General features: G+C 34.5%; 3 protein-coding genes across 3 annotated transcripts; 2 read left to right on the top strand and 1 right to left on the bottom strand.

The window, feature by feature from the left end:
* The first annotated feature begins 3,692 nt into the window (after window positions 1–3,692).
* Window positions 3,693–5,957, top strand: LOC149743247 (uncharacterized). The gene is made up of 2 exons (XM_089890533.1): window positions 3,693–4,563; window positions 5,178–5,957. The coding sequence occupies exons 1-2, from the start codon at window positions 4,296–4,298 to the stop codon at window positions 5,558–5,560; spliced, it is 651 nt and encodes a 216-aa protein (XP_089746659.1). The 5' UTR covers window positions 3,693–4,295; the 3' UTR covers window positions 5,561–5,957.
* Window positions 5,751–16,835, bottom strand: LOC149743245 (cyclin-dependent kinase 2-like). Its single transcript, XM_089890466.1, has 9 exons — window positions 16,601–16,835; window positions 15,686–15,763; window positions 14,834–14,951; window positions 14,584–14,754; window positions 13,680–13,781; window positions 13,063–13,266; window positions 6,386–12,490; window positions 6,197–6,332; window positions 5,751–5,868 (listed from the first exon to the last, which is right to left on the bottom strand). The coding sequence occupies exons 1-7, from the start codon at window positions 16,714–16,716 to the stop codon at window positions 12,386–12,388; spliced, it is 894 nt and encodes a 297-aa protein (XP_089746592.1). The 5' UTR covers window positions 16,717–16,835; the 3' UTR covers window positions 5,751–5,868; window positions 6,197–6,332; window positions 6,386–12,385.
* On the top strand, window positions 7,584–11,848 carry LOC149743246 (histone acetyltransferase type B catalytic subunit-like). The gene is made up of 10 exons (XM_089890457.1): window positions 7,584–7,725; window positions 8,404–8,479; window positions 8,537–8,660; window positions 8,952–9,131; window positions 9,666–9,787; window positions 10,033–10,137; window positions 10,295–10,401; window positions 10,779–10,930; window positions 11,178–11,294; window positions 11,650–11,848. The coding sequence occupies exons 1-10, from the start codon at window positions 7,656–7,658 to the stop codon at window positions 11,794–11,796; spliced, it is 1,200 nt and encodes a 399-aa protein (XP_089746583.1). The 5' UTR covers window positions 7,584–7,655; the 3' UTR covers window positions 11,797–11,848.
* Window positions 16,836–18,165: the final 1,330 nt, after the last annotated feature.

The following is an 18,165-nucleotide window of genomic DNA, read 5'->3' as shown; positions in this document are numbered from 1 at the left end:
TGATTTGGATTTAAACAATTAACAACGCTCTTTTAAAATTCATGATTATATAATTCTGTAAATATTCCTTCTATGCTACAAAATGGGACAAGAACAGAGGATAAAAACCTGTCCCAACTTACCCCAACCTACTATACTTCTTTACAAGTACGTTTATATAAACAATCTGAATACAAACACACCAGACCGATGTAGCAACAAACTCTTGCAATTAAAACTATCTATTTCCTTGTACACAAGGTGTGTACGTACGTCGCCGTTTCACAAACAGTTACACAATCAAAACACAACAGCAACGAGTGAACAGATATATGGGACAACATGGCTGATTCATTCCAGCAGTTGGACGCTTACAGAATATTACATGACATGGCAACTATGCGTAGGTAATACAGCAGTTATGTGGCAACGCTTGGAGGAAGTACCTACGCGCGAAAGATTCTTATATCTCATACAGTGTAATATACTAGAAGTAATTATAAAACATGGTTCGTTTTGCACTATGAAATACCAAGTCTATGTATATAGTACTGTGGGGTAGAATGAGATATCGTTAGCACCTAAATCCCATATCTCTTGATCAATTTCTTTTAGAGTCGCGTGGCTACGGTTATATAATTCTGTAAATATACCTAGTTTAGTACTAAATGGACGGGAAAGGATAATGAAAACATGTCCCATCTTTCCTCACACTGCTATATTCGACCGGTAATGTAACGAATTGGTTTGGCGTTGGCATCGTATTCATAGTATACAGAGTCGATGCTTGACGTTCATTAACAAAAACACACAAAATATCACCTGTATATATAGTTGCATATGTATAGTACCTCATAATAGCGGTTACGAGGTGTCTCAACTATTACACCCGTGATTTTACGGCTTTCGTCGCCAAGACACGCGAGAATAAATAATCGACATATATATGGCATTTGAAAATGCACTGCTGATACAGCATTATTCGTACATAACACCCATACCTTTTGGTCTAACATAACCATCGCACGTAAAACTTATAAAACCGACATTATAAAACACTAGACACCAGAAGTATAGAATGATAACTCGCTCCACGCATGTAACCATTGTTTCTACATAAACTCTGCTGAGAATGAATTTGAGACAAAACCTGCACTGCACTGCCACAAACTATCAATATATGAACAGTATAAATAAATGCAGTAAGCTAACTAACCGAATGACTCAATGTATTACAAGAAACGAATATTGAGATTAGGTTAACGTTAATAGGGTTCGATAAATGAATGTACAAGTTGGTTATATTATGTGTGTCTTGTATTTGGGGCTTTAAACACAATGCGTCACCACCACTTTAATTCGGCTCAATTTTTGGTGTCTAGTTCAATTATATAGTAGAGTGGGAAAAGGTAGGACACCTTTTTATTCTATTTTATCGTCGCGTATTGGCAGTAAACAAAAAATATTCAATGAATTATAAAACCGTATCCTCACGACTCCTATAGACCGTTGTAAATTTTTTAAACACAATCAGGATATTCGGGTATTATGTGGTAAAGGTGATCTATGTTCTCCCGCCCTATTATACTTAACATCCGATATACTGTGGTTTCTTCAACGCAAGAGACAATAGTTTAAAAACACGAAAGTGTTTAAATATAACATAAAACGACAAACTTATGAATCACCAGTTATTGGTCGGTCAAATAAAAAGTTCGGAAAACATTGTAGGCTGTGGTAAAATGGAACATGTTTTCACTCTCTTTTATCGTCCCATTTGGTGGTAAACGAAGAATGTTTACAGAATTATATACCAGTAGCATATAGGGATTCTAAAAGAGCGTTGTTAATTGTTTAAAACACGGTCTGAAAATATCAGATTTTTAATACCGTTAGGTATTCCACCTTACCCCATACTATATCGAGCGTAAAGAAATGTGAAAAACTGCCCGGACTTGTTTAAAAATGATTTCGCTTTCGCTATATGATTTCCAAGACATATATGTTGTCAGCCATAACAACCAAAATACGTCAACTACGCTTCGTTATTTTGCATTTCATGACGTCAATAATATAGGTTCCGCATGCCATTGTGATGTCATATATGCAACTAAGTCAAAGTAAAACCAGCTAATAAAATGTTTAGATAATTGATGCGACCACTATTAAACAACACCAAAAAAAGTCTAAGATTTCCACTGTACAACAACACCATTATAATTAAGACACCAAGGCTTATTCACTTTGACGCAAATGTACAGTTATTCCCCTTTTACGAAAACTAATCGATTATTTTCGCATCGGATCATAATTTATGAAGCGATCCATCATCGATGTACTTTTGGGTAATAAAGGGACTTTAGCATCCTTCACTAAACGAAGCGTTGATCTAGATGAATCGATACCAATATCGCGTTACGTTAACACACCTGGTGGCTGCGCTGTGATGGGACGTTAAGATCAACCGTTTCAATAATATGACGTAAATATGGCATGGATTTTCCGTTCGAAGCATTTACCGAGCAAACCTCAAAAATAAACTGCGGTTATTGGTTTACAAAAGCACGGAGAAACTGCGGTAAATGCTATGGTTATATGCGCACAGTGAACTGGGTATTAAATTTAAGCAGATTTTAATTGATTTTTACGTAAACGTTCGTGTTAGAGCATTAGCTGTGCTTACTAACATGGGACTTATACTGGAAATGAAGAATTAACCTCGTATACGGGACCGTGGGCTAAAATTCAACTTCGGCAATATATAAGAATGTGTGAAACTCTGTAAATATTCTTTGTTTACTGCCAAGTGGGACGAGAAAAGAAAATGAAATGTTTCATTTTACCCCATATATACCAAACGATTACTACATCTTTTTAGTGACTTTAAGACGGTCGCTGCGTTGTTCCACATATAATTAACACATTCCTTTGAAACATGTTGCAAATATTTTTAGGATTTCATTACTAAAAGGTTTCAAAACCGCGATTCTACTTTAACGAAGCGTGTTGCTTTGAAATTCGCTCTTTCAAAGGTGGCGGTAAGACCAAATTTGCTTTTACTTTTCACAATAAAATGAGCAATTGCAGAAACAAAAGCGAGCTAAATAAAGCGAAAGCTGTGTTATGCAATCAAAACACATTCATAGTTGTAAAACTGAGTCCCATTCTGCCATAAAATACGTTTTTTTGTTGAGTGACTATTATTAATGAGAACTCTATTGGTGTCTAAAGACAAATGCATACCGTGTTTGTTTTGGCCACACAAAGCAGGATCGGTTTGGGTTCACTTAAAAGGAAGAGCACTCAACCGTGCGTACTCTGCTGCACGTCAAGAGATTCGTATGACAGTACAGTTTATTAAGACGCTTCGGATAGGCAGGAAAATACGTATAAAAAAACAATGAAATGAATAGTTATTTTCTCTCTTTATATTTTTTTGTAAAATTTTGTGAAAAAGGATTATTTGGTATTTGTGTTAATGCGAGGTAAGTAGTATATACGTCAGGGAACTCGTCCGTATAATCGCTCAGTATAGGATTTCGAAACCAGCGCTATTAAAATCATATAATCCTTAAACCCAGACCGTTAAATGTGCGTTATACACTTGATGTATTGAATACCAGCGACCCGGACAACCACGATCGACGTCTCGTTATCGGTTGATTATTTAGTCTGACATGGCCTGCTTAACGCTTGTCTGCCATGTAATGAGCTCTTTAGGTCGAGCTACGCCCCGGGTATAACAAAGATAACGATCTCGCAACGAGACCTACTGCGGAACCTTTAGCCAGAATCATATTTCGCCAAATCGCAGGAGATTTAGAAATAGTTGATGCTGAAGCAGTAACGAGAAGAACAAGTCGCGTACGATACGAAGTGAAGACGATTTAGAGCAGATATTAAATAAAATCTAGTTAAAATATTTTAAAATCACTTAAAAACGAATTCGATTCGTGACAGTTAGAATATGAAACAGCTAGAATATAGCTCTAGAGTTTACTCTTGATTAATTACAATAATGGTGTTGTTGAACAAAACATGACATATATAGTCACATAAACAATGACTAAACATCCAAACAACTATATTAAATGTAATAAACAACCGACAAAAATGTTCTGAAAGTTAAGTAACTTTCTACATTATTTTTCGCAAAAGTTTACAGCAAAGCAGTCGTGCCAAAAATTAGTTATTAGTTTTTTTTTAATTAGTTTAGTTTATTTTTAAAAGTAAAGTTTATAATTTTACTTCTCGCATGAAAGAAAATTTGTTTAAACAGTTGGTTAATTAGGATATATTGGATATAACTGCAGAACATGGAAGTAAAATCGTATAGTAAAACGTATACATACCAACCGAAGCCTTGCCTCATGGAAAACACCTACCCAAAAGAAGACTCCGTATTTACTGACTCGGCAGCAGTAAGAAGCAAAAAATTGTATTATCGTCGTTACAATGTACGGCTACCATCCCTCAAGGAAAGCAGTTTCCAGCCTGGATATATGTTCTCTCCATCTGCCGTGTTTAAGTTATGTGAAATGGTTGGAGGTCTAGCCTGCTTATGCATGGTCAAGTTTGGCGAACGTAAGTGACCGTTATGCATATATTAGGGTGGGGTAAGATGGGACGAGTTTCATTCTTGCCGATGTTGTAATGCATTTTGGGTGTCAACAGTATCCCATCCTACTTTCAGTATGTATTGGACCATAGTATACTGAAAACACTTCAGTATACTATGATTGGACTGTGCTGTTTCCTTTTTAGTGATTTTGCATAAAATTATAACAATGAAATGCCAATGAAAAATCTAATAAATAATCACCCACAAGGGCCACAAAGTAGCATACGTGGTAACGGGTAAGCGGGCACGAGATGTATGGATACTTGTATTATAACGACTGTCGTTTTCCGGCTGCTCGAGGATAAAGCAAGTTACATTCATTCCTTTATAATTGCAGAATGGTGCCTATATAACTTCTAAACAGAATAAATTCTTGGGCCTACTTACGCTTACAGTATAGCCTATATAATGCTAAAGTGGCGTTGTAAAATCACCCCATGTACCGCATTTTATAGGACTTACAGTGAACTTTAAATTACACCATAGCATTTCACGGGTTTAAGTAGAACATCCAAATTTACAAATATTAGAAATTAGTCGTTATTTAATAAGTTTTGAAACTTTTTTTTATTCTTAGTTTACAAGGGGCAGCAGAAAATTTATTCTATGGTCCTCTACATGATTTTATCGATGGATTTCGTTGTACTTCTCCTCACTATGTTTGTTTACTCAATCCTGCCAAGAAAATCTGTGCCTTACAAACTCGACATAATTTTCAATGCTGTTTTTGGGTTGCTGATCATAACAACGACATTTGCTGCCGCTGGTTGCTCGTATTTTATATGGACGTGCAAGGAAATAGACTTGAGCATCTGTTTAAGTTGGGAGCTTAAAAATGATGGGTTAAACTTAGTTTTGGTGGTCCTGTCCGCATTAGTTGGGTTTTTGCATTTGGGGCATATCGTTTTTGACTCGTGGCACGATAAAAGAAAGTGTCCTCCGTTCGCGTTTGATTGTTGAATATAATTTTGTTTTAACTGCGAGGGTTTATGTTCAAATTTTCTAGGTCGTCTTTAACAATACTTTTTCATAAAAATCGAAATCAAAATAGGCACGAAAGATAACTTTTTAAGTCGGAGAATGTTTTGTTTCATGTAGCAGCGCATAATAAATTTCTGCGTCATAATTCGAAAAAAAATGATGATTCAGACTCTTTTAGAGGTAAATTTATTAACATCGGTTGAATTCAATTATAATAATGAACACTTATTGTTCATACCAATGCCTGTCGTCTTCTTCTTGTTGTTCAGAAGATTCTATATCTTCAACTGAAATAAAAACTTAATATAAAACATTTGGATATCTTGTGTTTAAAATATTACGAACGTGTATACGATTATGTTATTTAAGACTATAGCTTAGTGTTTGCCTTTGCATAAAAAAAGAAGGATAATAACTATACGTTCTATAATATTATAACATTCCCAAAGTGGGAGGTACGGTTGGATTAAAATTGGCCACGCAGAATAAAATCATCTATAAAGTTACACATATATGTGCTAACAGGGCTAACTCATAAGCGGACCTTACCTATAGATACACCAGAATAAAAAATGCCAATTATTTAAACATAGAAACTAAAAATGAATTACTTACATTCATTCATTGCCCTTTCGTTCCACCATCGGCGACGACGACCCGCCACACGACGACGGCGACCGAACGCATTCGTGGTTTCAGAGAGAACAAGAAGTCCGAGGACAAGCATGAGAAGAAACATCGACTTGTTCATCTGCAGAAACAGCCGTTAAGTAATATGAAATTGCAATGTTTCAAGCCACTTACTTTCGTTGCTGTAGAAAACAGATAATTTCTTGCCAAAAAACAACGCCTTATATAATTATACAGTCACGTTTATTTTATGAATAATTTCCGAAACTGTTTCTTATAAAGAGAAAGCCGGTTTTCTTTTGCATCCTGTTTTTCTAGAGGCAACATCGGCTGTTATTTGGAGAAGAGAAATTGTCGGCTTACTCCTTCCCCATCGTGTCTTTTAAACGTTTTGGATACTTCCTATTGCATGTTTATTCATTTAGGTCCACAGCTGGCTAATATGGATAGCCATGCAATCTGTTAACACTAGGTTACCACCCCTTACTTTATACCTAGACACGCATTGAACCGGCGTATATGTATATAACAAAACATTTCATTTGTTTCAGTCAAGAACTGCATCTAAAATAACTTGCGTGCAAAATGTCGGTTGCAATTACAATAATAAACCATCATAATAAATTTCGTATTTTGGTTTCGGCGCGTTGCCATACAATTGTTTTTAGTATTCGGCAGACGCAACTATTTCAGTAGAATGTTCTGTGGTGTCAAAAGGTATACTTAGGAACACTAAAGAAAGTAATCAAATGAGACATTACGCGATCGTTTGTGTAAAATCTGCAAAGATGAACAAATATATCCTGCCAAATAATGTGCTGCAGTCGCTATAGCATCGATGCGGCTACCACGGAGGGCGCAGCCGCGTGTGTCCTGCTGAGCAAGTCATAGTTACATATGCGGTAATTCGTAAGCGTCGTATGTTCTAGTAGCTTGAATGAATTGAATGAATGTAACTTACTTTGTCCTCGCGTGGCCGGAAAACGACAGTCGTTATCACACGGGTTTAACACCTCGGTGGTAAACAAAGAACATTCAAAGAATTACAAAACCGTATCCTCACGACTTCCATAGACCGTTTTTAATTGTTTAAAACTCGATCAGGATATTTGGTAATTATGTGCTAAAGGTGTCCCGTCTGCCCCCACTCCACTCTACTATATACATAAAATGTATCATCATTGTTTATGTACCTTCGTATTTGTTATTTATTTTTAAAATAGTACATCGGAGCGATTTGTTTCACTTTCTTTTTTTATGACACTGATAAACTTTGGAGTTCTATAATGATAGTGTTTACTAACTCTATGGTTTTAATAAATCTAAAATAGAAGTGCAACACTGCTCTGACGTCACTAATATTTTTGGCGGGGACTTTTTGTTGTTAAAAATTTTGTAATTTTTTAGGTAATTTACTCATGAATTATCTGTCTTATGTAAAATCATGGAAGACATACAGAACAAATTAATGCCCTACATTTGTGATGCTAACAGTGCAGTTCAATTTAAGCTTGGTAAGTAGAAAACCACCATGTATTCTTGCGTTTTAAATACTAAAAATGTATTTATTTAGGGTGTCAAAATAACTTTAATAAACACCCACACAAACTAAACTGAGAGCTTGAAACGTATAAAAAATGGGTACTAGTAAAAAATCCGATGCTAATGAAAAATCCTTTGCTATACGTTATCTGCTGACCGCTAAACCTTTTTACCACCATTGGCCTTTCCCACTTTGAGTATGGCAGGTGCACAGACGATTTTGCTCACAAACTTTTTGTTATGCACGCCAAAATTTGTCTCACGCACGCCAATAATTAAAACAAAGAACAAAACAACTATTAAATTAAATAGGATTTCCTAACATGGCTTGGAAATACATGCTTTGCATGCCAATTTTTAATGATAGCACGCGCTCACACGAAAAATAACCGTCTTACACATGCGAGATCTAGTCAGGAACTGCCATACTCTGCAGACTGGGTCCTTCCCCTTAAGTACCCCTAACTACCAACCTCCAACACTTTCCACCAGCTTATTCTGTGATGTACCAAAGGATTCTTCACTGATGTAAATAGCCCCTTACCACTAAACCCAAACTATACTGCCTAATCTGTATCTGACTAATGAGTAGATTCTTTTATTTTTAGGCTTTTAAATATTTTACAACATAAATTATAAACATTTAACAGTTAAAAGTAAAGAGGATTTAGAAACAGATGATGGATTTTTCTTCCCTGATATGTCGCACCAAATATTTGGCGAAAAGTAAGTTTGAACATCACACAGCCCGGACAGGGTTCCCTAATTTCGTTTTTTTTACAGAGAACAAATTTTCGGATTCACAGATTTAAAATTGCGAATATATTACACAGCGAGCTCATTACAAATTCATACAAAGCTGTTATATGGAAGAAAGATTAACCCAGAACAATTTGATGGAGTCAAAGTAGGTGTTAATGTGTGAACAACTGAACATGAATAATTAAAGGCTACCAAGGGCTAAAAAAAACTTTCTTTATACAAAAAAATTCCTTAGCAAAATTTAAAATTCTCCCCAAAAAATCCTACCAAAAAATATTTTCAGATAAAACCTGCTAAAAATTTGTAAAAAAGTTTGCAACAGTAAAAAATATTTCAGATAAAAATCTGCTAAAAAACTATCATTAGCACTAAAGCAAGTTTTCCAATCTGGTTTTTAAATCTAATATTTAAAATGTTACAATTTCTGTTCAATCAGGCAGATGATATTATGAAAAGTGTGCGCGAAGTCTTACCAGCCAACGTTATTGAGAATGTGGATGATTTTTCAAAAAAACTCGATGGGGAACCAAATTTTAAACCGTTCGGAGAAATAATTTACAATTACACTCGACAGCAAAAAGGAAAATCAACAAAACGAAACTTCGAAATTTACAAGGTTGGAAATGAATGCATTCCCGATGTTACTACTGCATTTAACCCGTAGAGAAATTTATGAACATGGGCATGTTTCCTATAATATAAAAACTAGAGTTGGGGGACTATTAGATTGCATGAAAATACCTAAACTATTAATTTATATTTATTTATTTTACTATTTTAAAATAAAAAAAAAGGTAAAAAAAAGAATCAAATGAAAAAAAATAATTATTTAAATTGTTAATAAAATTATTCTTTTAGGCTTAAAGATAAAACTACTTTGAGGACTAATAGTGATATACATTACTTACTACCAACTGTACATTTGTAAAACTTTGCCTGTGCTAATGTCACGTTATACCGGAGCGTGGTGTGCCATTGGTCCAAAGATTTTGGCCAGGATTGGCCTATTACCCCAACACTTTGGGTGCTACCACATGATCCTTATAAATTTTTAGAGCCTGCCGCTTTCCCATAAGTAGGCAAAAAAGGCTTAGATAGTAATGAATGGTGGTTTTGACTATGGACTTACATAAGATTGCGAATATTACAGGCAGACATGACAAACCCAAATTTCAAGGAATATCATCAACGAATAGAAAGTTTCATTCTCTGGTTTATTGACGCTGCGTGTTTTATTGATTCCGACGATGACAAATGGGATTTCTACGTTGTGTATGTGATTTCTATTAATATTATGTACTAATATTGTGTGAAAATTTTATGTTGGCTGAAACAAGTTCCAAATTAGTGAAAATATAGGGCATAGCATCAAAACTTCATTTATTAAAACATAAACGTATTGGCCAACATTCTGTGTTGCTGCTTTCTACAAAATATGTATTTTTATGATAATATGTGAAACCTGTTTCAGTTGTGATTTAAAAAGGTTACTGTATTTGAATATATTTTAAAACCAGATTTGAGAAGTGCACAGAAGGAGGAATAACCTCGTATTCATTTGTTGGATATTCAACTTGTTATAGATTCTATGCCTACCCTGACAAAATACGACCACGAATAAGGTAATAGTTTAAAATAATAAATAAATGTAACTTGCTTTATCCCCGCGTGGCCGGAAAACGACAGTCGTTATACCACGAGTGTTAATACTTAAACCTGGCTAGATTTCAAAAATAGGTAAATAAAAATAATATTTATATATTTAATTTATCTTTTCAGCCAAGTACTGGTTCTTCCACCATACCAAAGGCAAGGTCACTGCACTGAGTTAATCACGGCCATCTATCAACAATATGTTCCTAAGGCAGCTGTGTTAGATATAACAGGTGTAAAAAAATTAATATTTTAAAAATTTATAAGAAAGGTTAATAATTTTTAATCGTGATTGGTAGGTATAATTTTAACCATGAATGAAACACAAGCTGTGATATTTTCTAAAGTAACACATGCACAGTCTTTATAGTCTATTGAAGGCCAGTTAAGTATTTAAATGAAGTACTGTTTTATTTGTACCTATATTTGATACAGTGTCCATCTGTCCAAAGAGATTAGTAATTAGTATTGACTAGTATTAAAAAAAAACATTTAAATTTTAAAAACGAAAGTCGACAATGATTATATTATGTGATTAAAATATTTCAGATGAGAATTTGCTAAAAATATTGACTTTGGAAATACAAGTTTAATATTGATTATTTTACAGCTGAAGACCCGTCAGAAAATTTTCAACGTGTTCGTGATTTTATCGATTCAAAGAATTGTTTAAAATTACCAGAGTTTCAGGATTCAAAGCTGGGCCAAAAGTTCTCAAAAGAAATGCGAAAAGCAGCTCAAGAAAAATATAAAATTAACAGGGTAATGTTTATTGATTTGCTGTGACTATGGCAACGTTACAATGTTAATATTTTGTAAAACCTTTTTCTAGTAGATATTTTTTGTAAAATATTCTCTAGAACTGCAAAAAAATGATTTATTTACATCAATTTTTTTTTATTTACACGACAGTGCCTCTCCATGTTAATATTTTCTTTAAAATACTAAATTATTTTCTGAAACCTTTTAAAAAATTAAATTTTTTATTTGAATGTTTTTAACATGATAGCGCCAAGCACGCAGAGTTTATGAAATACTACGACTCCGCATAACACCAGAGAATGATGACGTAGCATTCACAAAATATCGGCTTGCAGTTAAATCGCGACTCAACGAACCAATGAGGGTAATTTCATAATCTATTTAACTTTTCTATTATTAAGAAAATGTTTTGCTTGTTAAGAAAAACAATAATTTTTTTTTGAAATATGCACATGTAGTTTTTTTAACTAAAATTGTAATAAATAATTTTTGTTTAGATTTTTTGTCTATATTGGTACGAAAAACAGAATAATTTGAATTTTTTGCTTGTACTGTTAAGAAAAAAAACAGCAAAATTCTCTTTTTTTAAATGCATTTTTTAGGTAAATTTAACTACTAAAATTATATTATAAATTATTTTTGTTTTGCATATGTGTCAAATGTGCCGCATATTCTAATAGTTGGTAAAATAATTTTTCCAAATACCCTTACCTTATTAGAATGAGTCTCTGCGAAAAAAAAGTCATCTTTTGCCAGCATCACTTGTTCCTCCTAAAGAAGAGCGACTTCTGATGTTGCAACGAGAGTTTGAGACTTGCCTCCACGAATATAAAAAAGTTATTACCCGGCTCGATATCTCAGCGTAAACAGTTCCTTTTTCTCCATTGCACATATTGCTAAATACATGAATCAACACAATGTAGAGTTTGTTGCAAAATGCAGAGTAGAAAGTTTACTGAGTAGAAACAAATTGTTGCAAAATGCACATTGTTGCAAAATGTAGCGTAGAAAGTTTCTTTACATAAGTTTAAAGGGTAAAAAAACATAAAAATTATGTACTATTGGTAAGGCATTGTCAGTTAGAGATGAATGCTCTTTTTAACTAGAGACATCAAGTTAAAAGCTTCATATTACTGTATCTGGTTCATAGCATATGTTCCTGGAAAAGACAATAATAGACTAGAGATGGTATTGCTGTTTAAATCTCTATTATTAAAAACACCTTTTCAAAAAACCTAATTTTTATACAAAAAAGTCCAAACTAAGTATATGTTATTTTTATTACAACAATATGTTATGTACACAGTGAAGATTGATGTAGCAGCTTGCACTAGACTATAAAACTAAGCTGAAACAGCTTAAAGCGTAAGATTTAAAAACTAAACCCATTAAAACAATATGGCAGTGTAGGCTGTAGAACTCAAAGCAGCTAAGAACAAGAAACACTTGCAGAAGTCAGCGGGTAAAATTAGGTTTTTGAAGAGAGACATCATTAAAAAACATGTTTGTCATCGCAGCTTTTGCTGTTATTCTTCTTGTTGGATCGTATGTGATCATTTTCTATTTAAATCAAAGTGTTGGGTTTATAATTCTAAATGTTTTGTGAATGATTATAACTATTAAACTATGACTCTATGTTTTTGGGGTAATGTGTAATCCTGGCCTAAATCCTAGGACCCATGGCTAGCCACGGGCACGGGCCACGCTCGGGACCTCACCCACATAGAGTAGAATAACATTTAGTTGCAGAGATAATCAAATTATTATTTTATAACCTAAAACTTTCCTTGCCAACTAAAAAGGGCAGCAAACCTGTAAAGACTTGTGCTAACTTTTTAAAACACCTCTTAAACTGACAGTAATTACGGACTTTTAGAAACTATAACGATTTTTCTCGTAATATGTGACCATACTACTTACATTTATACTATACTAAAATTCCTATGCATTAACTCATTTACTATTATTTTGTTTGATTTCTATAAAAACCTAAATAAATTACCTGCTGACCATGCTACCTGGAAGACCTATATACAGCTACACTCTAAAATAGAAAGTACTGGCTTACAAATTACAGTAATACAAAGTTTAAAAACCTATGAGATAACTGATAACATTACGTAACCTATTACCTTTAAAAAGTCAATTCCCACAGAATTTATTTCTGGCAAAACTCGTTCCAGTGGCTGCGCAGGCCAGTTTGGAAACTTGGTTTTAAAGTCGGGTAAACTAGAAACCCCTGGCCATTCGTCCTCAGTGGGGGTGCCCAGGGTTCGGAAAATTCGGAAAAGTTGATCAATTTCGGAATCGCCAGGAAATAAGGTTTTCTTGTGAACCTGCGGAAATCAAGGCAGTTTAGCTCAGCGGGAAAATTCGGAGAAAGAAGTTTTTTTTTCTGTGTAATGCTTAACGATTTTGGGGGACACTGTAGTCTTTTAATCCCTTTTTCACTACCCTATCATTAAACATGCTTCTTTACTGCAAGAGGAATGCATATAGCTATGAAGTAGAATGCAAGGACTGCTTGTACTGCCATTCTGTGAGGAAAGTCCCTACACGACAAAAATATGCACTTTTTAAGTCTGTAGTTGCGACAAGAATAAATCGATTTCCCCCTTATAAAATCAAGTTTTGGTTTCATTCTATACATAAATATATGCAAAATTCAAACAAAGTCAAAAATTGAAACAAAAAATAAATAATTGGAATCTTTTAATTGATTACAACTTTTGACAGAAAGTTGACTCACCATTTCAGCAAATATACAACCTATGCTCCAAATATCGACAGCAGTTGAATAATATTTACTTCCCAGTAAGATTTCAGGTGGTCGATACCAAAGAGTTATAACCTAAGACAGAAAGTAAAAAATATAATTAAAATACTTGTATCTTTTTCATATTTACAGCCACGTTTTACCCCGAGTCTGGGAATTTGGACGTTAAAACTACAACAAAGGCTGAAAGTAATAAACCAAAGTATTTAAGAGCTGTTACTATAGTCATATATATCGGCCTTGGTTATTTAACAGTATAAGTTGTGCAGTACCATGTAAAATTGGTCGTAAAGATACAGTTTTATATTTCTTTGAACGTTCTTTGTTTAATACCAAATCGGACAAAATAGAATGAATGGGTGTCCCATCTCCCCCTCCCTACTATATATGCAGTAGTTAGTGTGAAATTGATACATTGGTAACCCCTGAAGTTCGTTACATGACCCCCAGTTTAAAAAGCCCTGACCAACTTTACAAAGTTCACACATTTGTATATTCCCTATCATTTCAGCCAAAGTACACCAATGGGCAACGTCTATTATCAAAAATTAACGGGTCCCTCTAAAATGTCAGTGTGTGCAGTGTGCCGCAGTGTGCGCAGTGTGCCGCAGTGTGCCGCAGTGTCCGCAGTGTGCGCAGTGTGCGCAGTGTATCACGCCTGTGCAGTTATCAACATACTACGGTGAGCCCAAACTAGTTTTCTGTTAACCATTAGGTTACACTTCAGAAACAATGCGGCAAACTGCGCACACTGCGCACACTGCGGACACTGCGGCACACTGCGCACACTGCGGCACACTGCGCACACTGCGCACACTGCCAATTTAGAGGTACCGAAAATTAACTATTAATAATTATCATTGATTTACAAACTTACTTCATGCGTGTACATTCTCACAGGAACACCAATAGCTCTTGCCAGTCCAAAGTCAGCAAGCTTAATGCACCCGTGTTCATCAAGCAATAAGTTTTGAGGTTTTAGGTCCCGATGTAACACACGATGCGAATGACAATATGCTATTCCTTGGAGTAATTGATATAAGTAGCTCTAAAAAAAGGAAGTTTTACATTATCACATTTTTTTATGTATAAACACCATGCTGCGTAAAAATAGTAAAATACAATACCTTGGCTAATGACATTGGCAATCCATTTGGTTGCGAATCCATATATTTCTTTAAGTCTTGATTTAAATACTCAAACACAAGATAAAGCTTTTTCTCGCTATGTATTACATCCATCAATCTGAAATTAATATATTTTAGAAATCAAATGGTTTATTGCTTTCTGCAGATATTTATTATAAATATAAAAGACTAATGCTAAGTAAGTAAAAAAATATTTATGGAAAGTTTGGTATTATGCTGCAAAATTACAATGTGAATATTGATAATCCTTTAGCTAATGGCCACTTAAAATTTTGGTTTCAAAATGATCCTTAGGTCTTACTGTTACCTGCTGTCTAAATATTTTTTGAAAAAAGAGGCATTCTTGTCGAAAAATTAACCTTAAAAATGCTCAAAAACGTGCTGCGTCACCTTATTTTTTACACAAGCCGACATAATATAAACAAAGGTTAGATTATTACGCCATAGAATGCATATCATTGCCTTTAATTTCTATGTTACAGATTATGTAATTTGTTAAGGGTTAGAGCATAGAGTTAAGGTTTTCACTAGCAAAAAACAAGGCTGGAACATGCCACAACATACGTAACTTATCACTATTGGGACATAACATATCACCATTGTGATGTAATAAATCATTAATCTTACGCAAGTCAGGCAAACTACGGTGATGAAGCATGTTTTCACGCATTTTCAAAGTTAATTTTGGACACGAACGCCCAACGTTTTCGCAAAAAAAAAAGGATTACCATAAATATTATTAAGATTAGCCTTCGAAATAAACAGTATTTTCATTATTTCCTTATAAATTTGACACAATATCTGGAGGTATACAAGAATGAAGATTCTTACCTAACAATGTTATTATGATCTAGTTCTTTCAGAAGAGAGATTTCTCGAATGGCAGTGCTTGGAACACCTTCTGTTTCACTAAAAAAATAAATAAATAATATAAGTATTGAAGCAAGCATGTATGAAGTAACTTCTCATAACTTATATAATTTATCTGAAACTAATACGGTAATATTTCTGAAACTTAGTAGAACTTAAAAAAAAAACTCGACCCAAAACACAGAAATCAAGATTTCACTACTACAATCGGTGAATTACTGAATTAAGAGTTGTTTTATTTGATGATTTATTATTGAACTAACTAATGCTTGTTTAACATCTTCCGAATTATAGTATAGTAAATGTAGTAAATGTAAATCATGTTTATGATATATATATGTGATTTTTTGAAAAACACTTAAACACCACTTCCACCAGCAAGTTCAAATGTTTATTTATAATTAACATTCTCATGTATAAAATTAGCCTGTTGAAGTACTACTTTTCCAGTTTGCAGAATAAGGCAGCACCTGACGAAATCTTGCACGTGAAAGGCGGTTATTTTACAAGTGCGTGATCATGAGTATTATTGAAAATCGGCATGCAACTGCAAGGTAGGGTTCTAAGCCACATAGGAAAATCTGTTAATTTGATAAATATTTGTTTATTGTTTAATTAATTGTGTGCTTGTGACAAATTCATAGTGTGTACGAAATGCCGGCCAATATCGCCGTTTTCTCACGTGACGTTGCCTAAGACAAAGAATTATTAATAAGGAAAGAAGGTGGCAACAGTGAAGAATCCTCTGGTATACAGCAGAATAGGCTGGTGGAAAGTGATGGAGGTTGGTGGTTAGGGGTAGGGGGTTAGTGGTTAGCAAACAAAGTGGGGGGAGAGGACTCTTCACTAGCGCCAAGAACGCAACTTTAAACTTACGTATCTAGTCTTATCTTCTTCAAAGCCACCGTTCGACCAGTAACTTTATCGAGAGCTTTATAAACAACACCATACGTCCCTTCGCCAATTTTCTCAATTTTGTGAAAGCCATCCATACTAGAATTTACAGAAAATTTTCCTAATTCGATTTAAAATAATTGATTTTTTGGAACTTAGCAAAGCACGGCAATTGACTATTCAGTAATTTTTGTTGTTGCTAAATTCCCGCCAAGCAGATTTTTAAAACCCATGACCGGTAAAGAGCTTGACATTTTACACACATTTTTTTATAACATTTGTGGGAATGCCGAATACTTGTTACTTTTTTTGTTGTGAATATTGCACACTACGGACCAATTTTGATTTATGTAATCTACGGTGCTTAAATATACCAAATGTGCTGTCAGAATAAAGGTGACGAGTGAGCCATGTGAGGTTTTCGTGGAAATGTTGTTCTGTTTGCTTTATACAAATCACGTTTAAACAGGGAGGTCTAGACTTGCAAAGGTTACAGATTGACTGAGATACTCGAGTGCCAAAACGTGCCGTGTACTAGGACTTTTCACATCCTTTTTCGATAAATTTATAACTTTCGTGCCATGCATATTTAGCTTTGATTTCGCGTAGGCCTATGTAGAGTCATGGAAACATTTCACCGGCTCTGGATCCATACATGTACCATGCGAGTCCTTAACCGAACACGAACACAGATGTTGGAGTAATGACATCAACGTGTACGTGGCCCTGGCTTCTGCCACGGTATTGAAGCCTAGGAAGTTGCCATGACTACGTGTGTATGTAAAGGGGAGGGATTTGGGGTTATCAAAGACATTAAAACCATTGGTTTTAATCTCTTTGGGGTTATTATGTAATTTTTGTACATATTGTTATGACCTATCATTTTAGTGCAAGATGGTATAGGTTTCACCGTTCGCACGGTAGTCTAACCGCATCATCACTATAGGTTTTAAAATGCAAAAAAAATAGAATGAAGGTGAGTTTCGGGACCACGAATAAAAAAGGGTTTTGAATTTACAGAACCGAGTGGAAATCAAGAAACCTTGCTTACTTTCGCTAGACGCTAACACATAAAGTTTCGTAATGATATAGATACGATTGATGATACCAGTACTTAGAAGCAACGACAAATCGAGTTATTTTTCTTACCGTTTCAGTTACTCAGTCAATATGATCCACGGGAGGACTTGACATGTTTTATAATAGAAAGCCATTTTTTGCATCGAAGATCAATCTTTTCATTCGCAGCCTACGTGTATCTGGCTTGAATATCCAGTAGAGGGGGGGGGGAATGGAACACCTATTCATATTGGTTTCTAATCCTATTCAGAATTAAACAAAGAACATTTAAAGAACTATAAAACTGTATTTTCACGAACCCGCTAGACCATTCCCCAACCTACTACAATTTTTATGTCTTTAATGTTTTATTTTAAAGCAATTTTCGTAAATATTCGCTCGAGTTTTTTTCGTGGCACCAAAATGTTATGCAAGTTTTCTAAAGACGATGTATGTTGATGATAAATTGTTGTGTCTGTTTATAAAGA

The sequence above is a fragment of the Ciona robusta genome, chromosome 1 (genome assembly GCF_009617815.1).
Source record: "Ciona robusta chromosome 1, ASM961781v2".
NCBI lineage: Eukaryota > Metazoa > Chordata > Ascidiacea > Phlebobranchia > Cionidae > Ciona > Ciona robusta.
This window is presented reverse-complemented; position numbering and strand designations above follow the sequence as displayed.